This window comes from Centroberyx gerrardi, chromosome 13, assembly GCF_048128805.1.
Source record: "Centroberyx gerrardi isolate f3 chromosome 13, fCenGer3.hap1.cur.20231027, whole genome shotgun sequence".
In the NCBI taxonomy this organism is placed as follows: domain Eukaryota; kingdom Metazoa; phylum Chordata; class Actinopteri; order Beryciformes; family Berycidae; genus Centroberyx; species Centroberyx gerrardi.
Genome location: NC_136009.1, coordinates 20914202 through 20928635, shown reverse-complemented (window position 1 = coordinate 20928635; position 14434 = coordinate 20914202). Strand labels below are relative to the sequence as shown.

The following is a 14434-nucleotide window of genomic DNA, read 5'->3' as shown; positions in this document are numbered from 1 at the left end:
GCCATCTAGTCAGGCAGGTGCAAGGCACAGGTGCATCTGGGACATGCAACTATTTAACTACCAACCACTCAAAGTCAAAGACTTCACAGCAATATTGTGCAGCCTTGCAATTGCTCATGCAACTTGGAGAATGCATGCATATCAGAGTGCTATCACAGACAGATGGTGCTTTCATTTCATTCACAGTACAGAATCTATACCACTGGCTCACCAGCTAGTTGTCTGCTGTTTCCACTATCTGGTGCAACTGCCTCCTACTCTGATTTTAAGTTAGTGTTTCACAGACAGAGGTAGATTTTATTACAGTAGTGGATCTACTTTCCTGCCAGGCTGATCAGAGCCAGTGCAGCCTATTGACTAACCAGAGGGGAAACATTCCTTTTCTCCCAAAAATAAGTGTGATATGAAGAAAGTCTCCTATACTAAAACAATTTGGGATTCATTTTCATGTTGTATGCAACTGTACCTTCTTTGAGTTGCACAAACAAGTGCAAGGGTACACATTATTTGTTGACATGAGTACAAGTATAGGTTTTGATTGGTTGGCCATGACATTACTAAATAATACTTGGCTGGGTCGCCCTGAGACTGTCGGCCTGAAAGGTCAAACTGCCTATCGGCGGGAACAGCCTGCCTGGTGAGCTAAGGCTGGCTACATCAGCATCATCTGTTAATCGCTTCTTAAAACTCACTTTCATAGACTTGCCTCCCACCCTTTTTTTTGTTTTCATGTTTTTTGCTTTGCTTACATTGCTTTTCACCTGCTCATCTTTTCAAGAAGTACCTCGTGTCACCCTTTCCCCACTGATATCACCTCTCTGCTCACTCAAACTGCTTTAAAAAAAAAAATCCCTCTATGTCTCTCCTTAGTGTCAGCTAAATACCTAAAATGTAATGTAATCCTCCACTGTAACATAGCGCACTAGGCTTGTGTGCTAGTGTGCAACCACCCTGTATTGAAACTAGCAGAAGGAGCAGCTTACATACTTAGCTAAGGCCTTGGCAGCTTTCCTGGCCTGGACTTCTCTTCTGATGAGGATGGTTTCCAGGTTGACTGGACTGGGGATGAAGCCCACCACACCATCCTCCTTCACCGGTCGTCCGATCCACCACTCATTGTTAAACTTCTGGAGATGGAAAAATAAAATCAGAGGCGAAAGAGTTTGATTCACTCGATTGGTCGCCATTTTTGTTAGGTAACTGCATTATTGTAATTTCTTCATTATCACCACAAGAAACTTGTAAATCTGTCAATATACAACATACTGAGATTTCTTCAAGCCAATAAGAACTCTGTATTAGCATGATGAAGTCGTTGCACAGCACCTTTAATCTTCAATATGTCGTTTTCTTATCTATATCCTTTTCTTAGCTGCTGAAATGACCCAATTTCCCCACTGGGATTCATCTCATCTCATCTCATCTCATCTCATCTCATCTCATCTCATCTCATCTCATCTCATCTCATCTCATCTCTGTTGCCCCAGCATCATTTACATAACATAAACGTGAGCCATTTTGTTGATGCTATTATCCCAAGTACCCTATACTATCATATCAGTGTCAGCACCATACAGCTATACAGAATGATCAACATCAGTCATCAACATCATCTTCCTCCTCCTGCTCCTCCTCTTCATCATCATCACTGCTGTCATCCTCATATAGTTGTTTATGGGCTACCATCCACCTGTCCTGGACAAGTCAGGCACTTCTCAGTTCTGAGTGTCAAGCGCAGGTCTCACCAGCTAAGTCTTTGGAATAACTAAATCTAATCCAATGACGCCTGTGTGTCTGTTTCCGACCTCTTTGACGTGTAGGAAGTCTCTGGCCTCGAAGGTGACAGCCTGGCCCGGCACGGGGACGTTGTCGTCGTCTGCTGGCGTGTAGGAGAAGTTGCAACGCACGGCAAACGCCACAGGCTTGTACTAGAGGCAGAGGACAGGTGTACATACAAAATGATCTTGACAAATGGCTGTCTGTCAGTTAACTTATTTATTAAACCATAAATGTGTGTTGGCCATATCAAAAAGTGTAAGTTTATTTATTTAATCTTCATTAAGCAGGCACATCACCTAAGCACAAGTTCATATTTAAAGGAATGGCATAGCAAGAGGGAATTCACCTCTTGATGGGACGAGGGGAGGTGATAAATGTAGAACACCAACTAACATAAATGAAAATGGTTTAGTGTTTGTCAGCTTGGTAGAGTAAGTGGGTTTCTGGGATAGAATAGAAGGACCTGGGTACTGGGTACTTTTCAGAAAGGCACGAGCAAAAATCCTGTTTAATTCCTTCTACACTGACTTGATGGTCAACTGGGTGAAGCAAAGATGGTCAGCAGATTCTGAATAATTTATATTTCAACTGATTTCAGTTGACAATGGGCATTTATCATGAATGTGTGCCTTGGAAATAGTCTTTTCTCACAAGCCAATAACAATATTGTATTGAAAAACTGGAACTAATGTGAAATAAGATCGATATGGAAACATTTATATGTAGACAAAAGATTTGATACTGTGACACTTTTAAACTAAACGTTACCAAGCATTTTTCAAAACAAAGAGTTTGGCATATAACTACGGCTACAGAAGTAATCTACAAAGTGACTGCTAATATGTAATAAACCAGGATGAAATTTTTAAGTGATCTGCCCAATTCAAAAATTTAAAAAGATATGCATCTTTAAAGGATAGATGGGTTGTTAACTAGAGAATACAGTAACTGGTGTGTGTACTTGTAATGTTGAATCATGTGCAGCAGAGACATTAATATTCTATATATATCTTGTGAAGCCAGCATAATTATGCAGTTATGATATAATTATGGCGTGTGTGCCTCAGAGCATGCCGGTGTGTCTTTGCGCATGCTGTGTGTGTGTGAGTGTGGTGTGTATGTGTGTATTGTATGTGTGTGTATAATCTAGTAGTGTGCTATTTTTAAGTGCCACAGGGTGCCAAAACAGCTCTGCAGGTTTTTTAACAGCTTGCAAATTGTAGAGTATGACCTTAAATCATTCATAAGGAGAGAGAGTTAGATAATGTAGGATTTTGTTTAAATGGGCAGCATATGGGAATAAGAAAAGAAAAAACATATTCCTCTATGAACTACATATTTATTGCTTAACATATGAACATTTCCTACAAGGCCACCCAGTCATAAACAAGCATTATGAAGGCAATGGCCAAATATTCTGCTCTTTTTCACTCAAAACTGCAACTGCATCCTCTTCTTTTAGTACAGTAGCTGCGCTTCCTCCCGACTGAGTCCCTGTTGGTGTTGTAATCCTATCAGAGTCAAATGTCAGCGACGTGCCGATCAAGCTGCTAATTACTCCAGTTTGGAAAGTTTGGCGCTGTGGGAGAGGCTGTGGGGTCAGCATGGGACGGGCCCAGTGTGTTTGCCACCTTAATTACACAGCACCAGTGGGAGCACATTAAATCTGCGAGGGAGGATTTAATTCAATTTTCAGCGGGACGGGCATCAGCAGGCGCAGCTTAAAAGACAAAGTGAGGGGCAGAGTTCCTTATCTGGTGTGATACCTTTATGTCTTTGTGAAATGACCTCCATGAATCAATGCCTAAAGAAAAACACCTCCTGTATGTATGTAAGTCACACTAAATGGCCAATGCAGGGGAAACTCTGACAATAAGAAGTTCATGACTTGGCATGACGTCAGATTTTAATAAAACTTTCAATGTTTTTTTTCCCTCTAAAATAAGCTTTCCATCTTCATCAAATTCTGTTTCCTAACTGTAAATGAACCAAAGCTGTTAACACTTACTTACACCTACTTTCAATCCAGCATTTTAGTAATGGGTTGTGCATCCCAACTACCACTGACTTCATTATAATTCAAAACTGTGTCTGAAACTCTCTAAAGATCCTTCAGGTTATACCACAATTTTCATCATAGTGAATTCTTTCATTATCAGTGTTGTTCTGTTTCTACCCTTGAACGGTATGTGAAAAAATCTATGAGAAAGTGAGACTAACAAGTGATTTCATAATCAGATTACAGATTACAGTCCTAGTATAGCATTATAGTTGTTAATGCAAAAACATTTATTACATTTGAAATGTCCTAAGTAGGCCTATTTGATTACTGATCAGACTGATCAGACTGATCAGACTAAGCTTACAGTGCGATATTGCTACGAAGCGGTCAGCTAAAGAGGGTGTAAAAATTAATTGAAACTGAATCAGCAATAATCAACATCTTTCATCATTATCCTTCTCCAGCCATTGAGCACAAGGATGAAGATATTGCAATGACTCATTTTAATAGCAGAATATTGCTCTGCTAATCCGATGTCCTGATGTCTGTGTTTCCTGTCTGTGATGTAATCATGTCCTTGAGAGCAGCCTGTCTGAAAAATGAGTGTGTGAGGGCTGGGGTGGGGCGGGTGGGGTGGGTGGGGTGGGTGGGGTTATGCAACAGTGAGAACGTACCTTAGCCTTCTCCAACTGCACCTGGGCATTCCTCTCCTCAACAACATCCGAGTCCTGACGCTCTCCCTGAGAGAGAGAGAGAGAGAGAGAGAGAGAGAGAGAGAGTAATGATAAGTAGCCTAATCATTCCTCTGTATTGATTTGATGTGATTGTTATGTATTGCACAACCAAAAACGTCCATCTTAACAAGTCATTTAGTCTCATATTCAGTCTTCAAATATTATTTTTCTTAAAACGAGAGAACAATTCTGCCAATTGGGTGAGATAACTCCACTTGTTTCCAATGCAGTTTCACTTGTTTCGGGAATTTTCTAGAAATGTCAGTTTCAAGTGAAATTGTCTCACCCCACTGGCAGATTTCTTCACTTGTTTTAAGAAAATTACGATCTTAGGACTCAATAATAGACTTAATGACTAGATGGAGCTTTTTGCAGTGTGGAATGTATTGTAAACTGCAATATTGTCAGTTTGTTGACAGTCGTGACGATAAAGAATCTTTGAAAAAAAAAGAGACAGAGAGAGAGAGAGAGCAGTACGTGTCAAATAATTTAAAAACAAATCACATCAAATCCGTATAAATCACCCAAACACATCCAGCTTATCGGTAGTAGATATCACCAATATCTCATTCCTACTGGATTTGAATCAGAATTGATTCAAATTGATTCAACACCTCTGCGCTAAAGCTTGCGACCTAATAACATTTCCTAGTCATGCCTGCTCAGTCAGTGTTCTTTTTTCCCAGCATCCCACTGCCTTTTAATTGTCAGGAAGTGGTGCATTGGATCCCCTCCTGGGACACTCAGGTTTATGTGCCATGTGTCCCAGAGATTAGATTGTCCCCTCAAAGACATGGTAATTAATGCCCTCTGTGTCATAGCCGGGCGGAGGCACAGCCCCCGCGTCAATCTGGCACTCAAGACACACACTTGCATCCCAAAGTCACAAATCAACTCTCTCCTCCTAGACAGTCCGCTCCCCGATGCATTTTAACAATGCAATGCTCCTGAGTCCTTGGTGTATCAGAGCCAGCATTCTCAAATCAAATTGTTTTCACACATGGGGAGATTCATATTCTGCACATACTAATGACATTTTACTTTCATAAGGGTTCCACTATTTCATATATTAGTTTTTGTTTTTTAGATTTTACGTTGTCTTTACTTATGCACATATACAGCAAACATGTACATGCCTATCTGTATATACTTAGATATCTACCTGCATTTACTTATATATATACTGCAAAAGTTTTGTGTTCTTTCTCTAGACATATTTCTCCATATTTCTGCACATTCCCCCTCTACCTCAGTGATGAAATTGTTGGCAGCATATGTTTGCATAACCCCTCAGTTGTTTATATATTTTATTGCTTTTTCCTGTTCTTTCTTATTGCCTACTTTATATTCAATTGTGTGCTTATATTACCTTATCGCTCTGTGACTCTGTATGGCTAACTTTAAGTTTAAAAACTCAACCCTTTACTGTTGTTGGATTGCTACTATTAATACTACTACTACTACTACTACTACTAATTCATATTTTTTTAATGACAATTGTCTTCACAGATTAATGTGCTTTTCTCACACCCTTGCAGCTTCCAGAATTCAAATGAAAAAAATACTTGCTGTTATCTCCCTGTGTCTCATGGCACAATCACACCTTCAATTTTCTTCGGTCCAAACTATAATGGAAACGTTTACTTTGTGGTATTTTTGTATTTGGTTCAACTAGGTTCACGCTTGTTTATTGGACAGAGTTTTGGTAACCTGTCATCCTGTGAGGTTAGATGTTTTGACAGCAACTAGAGTCAGAATAAATCTGATTCCAGTCTCTGTAACTTCAGCTACGCATGATGGACTAGTTTGTACTGTTTGCAGTAAGTTACCTTCTCTGGTGTTCATTCCAGTTAAGAACACAAGAAGAAATAGCTGAATATGAGCATCAGTCAAGACTGCGCTCATTGTTCAAACTTCATGTTCAACTCAGCCAATGGAGAACGGGCTCGGTCTCCCCTCTGCACCTCCTTTACCCCCTCGCCCGCTCTTGCTCTCTAAGTTATTCCAAATGAGTGCACACTGCACTGTATGCCACTAGTGAGAGGCTCTGACTTTGACAATGATGGATTATGCAGTGTGTCATTGCTAGGCCAATAGTTATGGTGGACCTATCTTCAACTCCAAAACGCTCAGCTGCAATAGCTTGTACTCTGAGGGGAAGTGAGAAGGCAGAGGGAGAGATGGAGGGAGGGAAGTAGGGAGGGAGGGAGGAATGGAGAGGGAGGTGAGGGAGGGAAAGAGGGAATTCACTAGTAAAGACTGAAGTGAGGATAAACGGTGAGAGTGAAGAAAGGACACAATGAAGGAAGAGGATGAAGAAGAACGTTGAAATGATGAAAATGGTGTGTTGATGGAGGTGAAGAAAGAGGAGAGGACAAATTAGCAGAGTTTGATGAGTGGACTGAGAAGAGGGACTTTATGGTGTTGCAACATTGTAAATCAAGGGCATAAGAGTCAGAGAAAGGATGGATACAGACATAGTGATGAAAAAGAAAGCAACACTAAGCTCTAAAAGTGCGCCCGCCTCATTCAAAGTAAAAACCTGCGACAGCCTAAATAGGAGGAGGACATCGACATGCAGAGGAGCAGCAGGGAGAAGGAGAAAAGATATGAAGGAGGCGGGGAGAGCGGAGGGGAAGGGAGAGGAAAGGTGGAAGAAAAAGGGGGAAAAAAAGATGCTAAAAGTGTCAAACAAGGTAACATGAGACAAAAAAGGAGGAGGACAGGATATATTAACAAGGTGGGTTAACGTTGGCAATTTGCAGAGAAAAAGGAGGTGTAGAATACAGGAAGGATGTTGTAGAGACCAAGAAAGAAGAGTCAAGAAAGAGAATTAGACTTCAAGGAGAAGGAATAAGAGAGGAGGAGGAAGTATTTCTCCCTCGGGCAGAATTATGCCCAGGCGCGTGTTTTTGTTTACCCGTGCCTGGTGTAGACATCTGTTCGCACAGCACCCGCCTCTCCTGCAAGCCAATGTCACCCAGCCAATAGCAGCTACAAAACGCCCCCGCTGAATTATTAAACAATGTTAAGCTTGCTACTGCAGGTGACTTAGAGATGTTTATTGTCTGGGAGAAGGAAAGCACTGCAAAAATCAGAGATTTAGATTCATTATTGACTTGACTGGCCTCTTACATAGCATTACCCAGGTATAGACTATGAACATGTGATTAATATTCATATAATGAATTGTTAAATGTGATTCTGGATTGTATGTTTTGGTAGTACAAAATGTGAAAACAAAAGCAATCCTCACAATTCTTTTAATTTTTTTGGGGTATTTTCTTAATGGTTTTTGTTTGACTGTTCACCCATAATTCCTAATTTATATATAGTAGCCTGTTTATTTCCTTCCTATATCCTTGTCAACCCCTGTACTCTTCAACCAAAATGTCCATTAAAGCACAACTTATTCATTCATTCTGTCATTTTTTTCAAACCTCCCCTCTCTATTCATCATCTCTCCATCAATCTCCCCTTCCTTTCCCTTTGCTCTTCCTTCTGTCCCTCTCTGTCTGTCCATGCAGCCTATTGGAGAACCATCCCAGCCCATTAATGTGATTATGTGGCTTAGAGGCTGGGCAAAGGAGGGTGGAGGAGAAGGATGCGGGTGAGCAAGTAAAGTCACGTTCAAAGTCCCTCTCCCAGGCGCTACCTGAAGGTGACTCCTTTCCCACTCAAAAGCGTTTACACAGCTCTTTCAGCATGCGCCAGGGGAGCACATTAGGAAAAGAGTGTCTGATTGGGGAGATGGACTCCATCCCCTAAACTAAAATAATCAAAGCCATTGAGTCACCAGGAGCCAGCTGGCTAGCCTGGAGCATCCCATTCCCAAGAGGACAAACTAAACTCTGGACTGGATCTTAAAGAGAGTCAGAATCTGAGATTGACGGTGCGTTCATGCTAAGCATATTTGGAGCAGTTTATTCAAACTTTGGAGCATTTGCTTCTTTAGTTCGGTTCATTTGAGCAGGTGAGAAAAATGCCATTCAAACCCGGGCTTACACAAATAATTGCACTGAGATCACCTGAAAATGCAAGTCTCAGTCAAGTAAACTGCGGTGCGGTTTGTTAGGAGTGACAGCATAATCTGAACCAACTACAACAAACCACCCCAAAAGGCAAGGTTTTATGGATATAACAAGATTGATTTTGACATCTGATAGCCAGCAGTTCCTCATGTTTGGAAAGCCTAGCATAAGAAAATGAACCAAGGGCAAACTGCAGTCTGAACTGATGCTTAGCTTCCGCTGTTTCTTCATGTTCTTAACTGGTATGAACACCAGAGAAGGTAAATTACGGCAAAGAGCGCAGACAAGTTCATCATGCTTAGTTAAAAGTGCAGGGACGGGAATCCCCCCTCAAGCACTTCATAAAATGCACAACAGCAGATCTAACAGGTTACACACTCTGGACAATTACATTATAGATATCAAAGTGACAAATGGCATGAGTAGGGCGCTAACAAGTCTGATATGAGATATTAGAAAAAAGTGATGCTGTAGATCAGAGGTTCCCAAAGTGGGGTCCGGGGACCACCAGGGGTCCTTGATGGGGTTCCAGGGTGTCCTCTGGCAAAATAAGGAATAGCTCAATTTCACTGTTACTTCACTCCCTAGAAGAGAATGAATCATGATGACTGATTTGATCATAGGTTTCACTCTCCCCAGCAGTGCTGTTACCTCCCCACCTACAGTATAGAATTATATAATTCTTTACTAAGTCACTAACTACAAAACTCACCTCAGATGGAAATCTTATCAAATGGGGTTTAATGTTCTTTTTGGGGTCCTCGATGTAAAAAAGTTTAGGAACCCTCGCTGTATACTTTTATTTCATCATTTTGAGTTTTTGAGGAGCATTTTAAGATACGCTGGAATCCTATGATAGTGATGAATCAGCACAAAATGCCTTCCCACTAGCTCAGTGCTGGAAAGAATGTCTAACAATGGTCAGGGGTATAAACTCCCATCAAGGCAGGACTGACATACATATGATCCACATGCAAAAATACTTGTGCTGTCCTTCATTTCTACTGTACCTTATTCCAAAGTCCTGAAAGGGTAGATGTGGTATGTACAATAGATTTGGAATCTCAAAGAAAAAACATCCATCCATCCATCCATTCATCCTTCCATCCATCCATCCATGCCTGGCCTGTGTACCCTTGTGTCACCAAAGATACCCTTCCCACTGCACACTCCCTGAACATATGGAGAGATGTTCCCATGGAAACCATTTAAAGAAATATGCCACCTAAGCATAAATGACTCCCACTGATTAAATACCTCTCCGGTTGTAACTTGTATGCAGTGATCCTGGGAGAATGTGACGCCATCATTTAGTCACCTCAGCCCCTGTGTGTATTCAACACACCTCCTCCAACTGTATGTTCACACCTCCAAAACGATGAATAGTGCTCCACAATGTTTGTAAAAGCAGCGGCGTCCTCATCGACTAATTAAACACACTCTAACAGTAATTCAGCAGTACATCTGAATCAATGGGAGATCCATAGAGGGGCTATGGAAGTGACAGTTACATCTCCATAGAGAATGTCAGTATAATTAGGTCAACTTGGCAGTGTTCACCACCGCTGCTACTGTACTTCTCACAGTCAGAGACAGCGAACATCTCATGATAACTCATGACTCAAACCAGTTGACACACTTAAACGCCAGTCAAATACATGAATGAACACACACACAGAAGCATTAGCCAGCCACAACACAAACAAACACAAACACACACGGGCAGACAGCTGAAGCCTTTTAAAAGATACAGAGAGAAACGGAGAGAAACAAAGACACACTCTAAAACAAATGCATGCTTGCTTACCCTGAATGCTACATGCATGCTTCTCACACGCCTCACACTTTGGTCCAGCATCACCAGAAAGTATAAAGCATCAAACAATCCCACATAAAAGCTGAACTATGTGACAGTGCAACTCCACAGTGACTGAGAGAGCCGGGTTCAGCACACTCTTGCCTATATGAGGGGTGGGTGGGCAGACTAAAGAGGGGTGGGTGTGCGTCTGGGAAATCAGCGTGTGTGTGTGTGTCTGTGCCTGGCAGGCTGTGACTTTCTGTTTGTGTTGTATGTGTTGTGTGATGCATTTTTACCACTTGCTCCACCACATGCCTGCTGCTTACTGCATCTTGCTTGCTGCCGCCAGCTCTTGCTCACCTGTAGCTGTGAAAAGCAGCGCACATCGACTCCAGCATGAGGAGATCTGCGGTGCCTCCAGCCCATGAAAACTGAGCAGCTTGTGACCTCAGGCAGAACAACAGAGGCTTTTAGAGGGCAGTAAGCTCTAGAGGTTGGCGGTTCATCCCGAGTTTAGTTTAGTTTAGTTTAGTTTAGTTTAGCTTAGTTTAGTTTAGTTTCTTTTCTTTTCTTTTCTTTTCTTTTCTTTTCGTTTCGTTTCGTTTAGTAGCACATACATTTACAATAACATAATAGATAATTGAGACATAAAAAAAAAAACTGTGCTGGATGCATTGAGGCAATAGCAACATTAAGCAAATCATGAGGGTTTTCATGCCCCAGGAGAATATAGGACGGAGCCAAGACAGTGAGAAGTGGACTTGCACCAGGTCTGGGGTCAATCCACTTTCAATTCAATCAATTCAAAATGTGACAGGAAATTGCACTTCATTGACTAATGACAGAGCATTCATTCTAAATTACCTCTTAACAGGTTGAATGTACCAACTTTCCCAAGCCAACAGTATTCCAATATTTGAACTCTGAAGAAAATCAACTTCCTGAATGTATTGAAGTGAAAATGAATTTGACTCGACCCTGACTTACACACTCTCTATGTCCTCTATACACTATTATCTTCACTAATGGGCAGGCATTTAGTCGATTGCCCAGCCTCCCTCTCTCCCTTCCCTCTGTCCAAGTTCTACATCAGTGGAGAGCAGAGATATATGGGAGGTTGAGAATAGAAATTAGGAGTATCTCTCTGCATTTTGGGTTCTTATGTGGCAGTTGTTGCCTCTACGCTTTTTGCTCAGGATGCCCAAGTGCCTCTCTCATATGGAGCAAACATTTCCAAAGGGACAAAACTATCGTACAATTATCTGAAGCATAATGCAAGAGATGCAACAGACTATCAAATAATCAATCTGTAGGGCACTTCTATGATTTAACTCCAATACAACAGCACAGCTATTCCTGGGAGGCTGAATTTGTGGATTTTGTGAACGTTCGTTTGAGCTCTCAGGACATTTCTTCCATATGTTAGAGAACTGGAACCTAAAAATCTCCAAAAAGCAACGGTGTAAGAGGCTGTTTTTCTACTCTGTTATATTCTCCTCTCTCCTGTGTAAATATAGAGTGCCAAAATGAAAGCTGAGACGTCTGTAGCTGCTACCTACGCTGTTTTGTGAAATCGGGACCTAAATATCTTTCCGATTTAAGTTCAAAACAGTTTTCAAAGCTGTTTTAAAATGAATATATACTGCCTCATAAGATCATATTATGAAAAGTTTGTGCTTGTTTGGGTTGATATTGAACTTGGCTGCCTCCTGCACATAACTGTCCATGTTATTGAACCAGCTGAGGGACGGATGCAGGCCTGCTTGGGTCCAGAAACGGTATAAGCACAATCCGAAAACCCTCCAAAAGGAATTCAAACGCGCTCTGCTGTGTGCGTGCATGTTGTCTGTGTCTGTACATGGGAGCAGGTGTGTGTGGGTGTGCTGCATATGTAATTGTGAATTCATGTGAGGGAAGAGAAAGGGAGTGGGGGGAGGTCGGAGCAGGTAGCTTTATGATCAAACATCAAAGTGTAAAAGACCTAGTTTGTGAGAATGCCCTCTGTAATTAGGACTAAAGAAAAAAGATGCGCTAAGTGATCAACATCCTGTGTGCAGAGTTTCATTAGTGATTTCCAGAGCCGTTAAAAAAAACATATCATGTTGACACACCAACCTCCTAGTGGATCTGCAGATACACTATATTCTTATGTAGAAGGCTACAATCGCTGAGTAAATAAGGTTCAAATCTGGCTGGCGAGCTACAGTGGACAGAGTCATGCATCAAAAAAGGACAAAACACTGTCTGCTTCCCAAACATCCCTTACTACAAAGCATTATGGGCCGTGGAGCAGGTCACTAATCTAATTGTGACTAATTTCCTGTCGGCCCTTCAATGAGCTGCTGGCGCTGAGCCCAGGTGTTCGCAAATTCCTCATTTTTGCCTATATAAATGTTTTCTAGTGGCTATTCCAGTGGCAGAGGAATACTGAGAATTTATCCGATAACTCTATCCTGTTACATTTAGCTGGTGCTCATTTACTGGCGCTCCATGCGTTATTCATCACTGCAATGATCGCCTTGCTGCTCTTGGTGATTATCAGTGTGTTCATTTGCATACAGTGTTTGTTTGGATCCAGTTTTCTCCAGGTCCTGCCTTATCAGCTGCTTTGCATCATCTGTCTGGAGGAGACTGGCACCTTGCCCTCTGCCTGATGCAACCATACAGCAGATATGGCCAGGCTGGCACCTCCACCTTTACTTTGGCATGAACCACAGTCTGTGGAGTTAAAGGCTGCATTACAGCCCTTTAGAATTCCAATTATAGATTGAAGGTGGCAAGGCATCTCAACTACAGTAAATATAATTTATCTTAAATGAGGTTAATATGGGTTTGATCATTATTGGTCATGTCGCCAGTCTGCAGTTTCAAAGGAAAGAAAGACTTCAAATGTGGAACTTATTACAATTCCTTTTTGATTAATTTATTTTTGTCTGTGATCAGGCCACACACTCAGTCCATAAATGTGGAATAATAAAACCACGGTGACATCCATTTGATAACTTCTGCAATCTCCAAATGATCATTTCAATTTTACAGTGGGAGTGCAACAAGAGATTGTACTGAGAGAAACTACACTGTCATCTACTCATTCACAGCATTTAGCTACTATTGTAAAGAGGTTGTGCACATTTGACTGAACAACAGAAAGAAAAAAATAGGATGAAAAAAAAAAATCACAGCACCAAAAATTAAATTGGAAATAATCATTAAAGGGGAAAGAGCAATGTGTATTTGGGCCTCTCTCTCTCTCTCTCTCTTTCTCTGTCTCTCTCTCTCCCTCTCTCTCTCTCTCTCTCTCTCTCTCTCTCTCTCTCTCTCTCTCTCTCTCTCTCTCTCTCTCTCTCCCCCTCCCTCCCCATCACTCTGGGTCATGATTGTCTCTGAGTAAGGAGATTAAGATAGCATGCGTCAATCCAGGATTTAGAGAGAGAGACAAATGCAAACTCCTCACAGAGAGCCAACAATACTGCTTGGGCTGCCTGTGCTCAAGCTCCCTGGCCATCATCAGATAGCTGCATTAATAGCTGCATTAATATGATCTATATTACTTAATGCCCGGCCTGCTTGGGTTCTGTAATAGATACATTTCATCTGTAGCTCATGGATGGCAGGTCTCTCTGCACTTCTGCACTGCACAGCTATAATGCAGCACGATTACAGTTGGTTTAAGGAGGGGCATGGGGGGAGGGGGGTGTTATGACAAAACATTTTACCGAGCATTCCTGTTATGTTCGTTTCTCACATATAGCATAGAGGCAATTATTGAAGCACCACTATCACTGTAACTGTCACCGCTGTCACTTTTCTGCAGTGCGAGCAGAAAAAAAAATCTTGTCAGTATAAATAAATAAGTAGATACAAACAAGAAAACAATCCAATCCTAAACAGGAAAGCCATCCTAATCCAAATGAAGGAGCTCTAACAAGTCTTCTTCTGCAACTTTCCAGACAGCCCCAATACCTTGCTCCACTTCCTGCCGGCCAGGAGAGGAGGTACCTGGATGTAATGCCCCAGTAACAGCTACTAAGAGGCTTTTCCTATTCTGGGTAACAAGCAGTGGGCCAGCACTAACCAGCACAATACAAGA

At 41.6% G+C, this 14434-nt stretch overlaps 1 protein-coding gene across 1 annotated transcript in view; it reads right to left on the bottom strand.

Moving 5' to 3' along the window:
* cacnb2b (calcium channel, voltage-dependent, beta 2b) overlaps positions 1-14434 on the bottom strand; it is a 32819-nt gene that overhangs the window by 7435 nt on the left and 10950 nt on the right. Inside the window, exons 2-4 of the mRNA XM_071918246.2 lie at positions 4456-4521; positions 1806-1928; positions 988-1127 (exon numbers count right to left, since the gene is read on the bottom strand). Coding sequence (XP_071774347.1) covers positions 988-1127; positions 1806-1928; positions 4456-4521 — 329 coding nt within the window. The remainder of the gene's footprint in view (positions 1-987; positions 1128-1805; positions 1929-4455; positions 4522-14434) is intronic.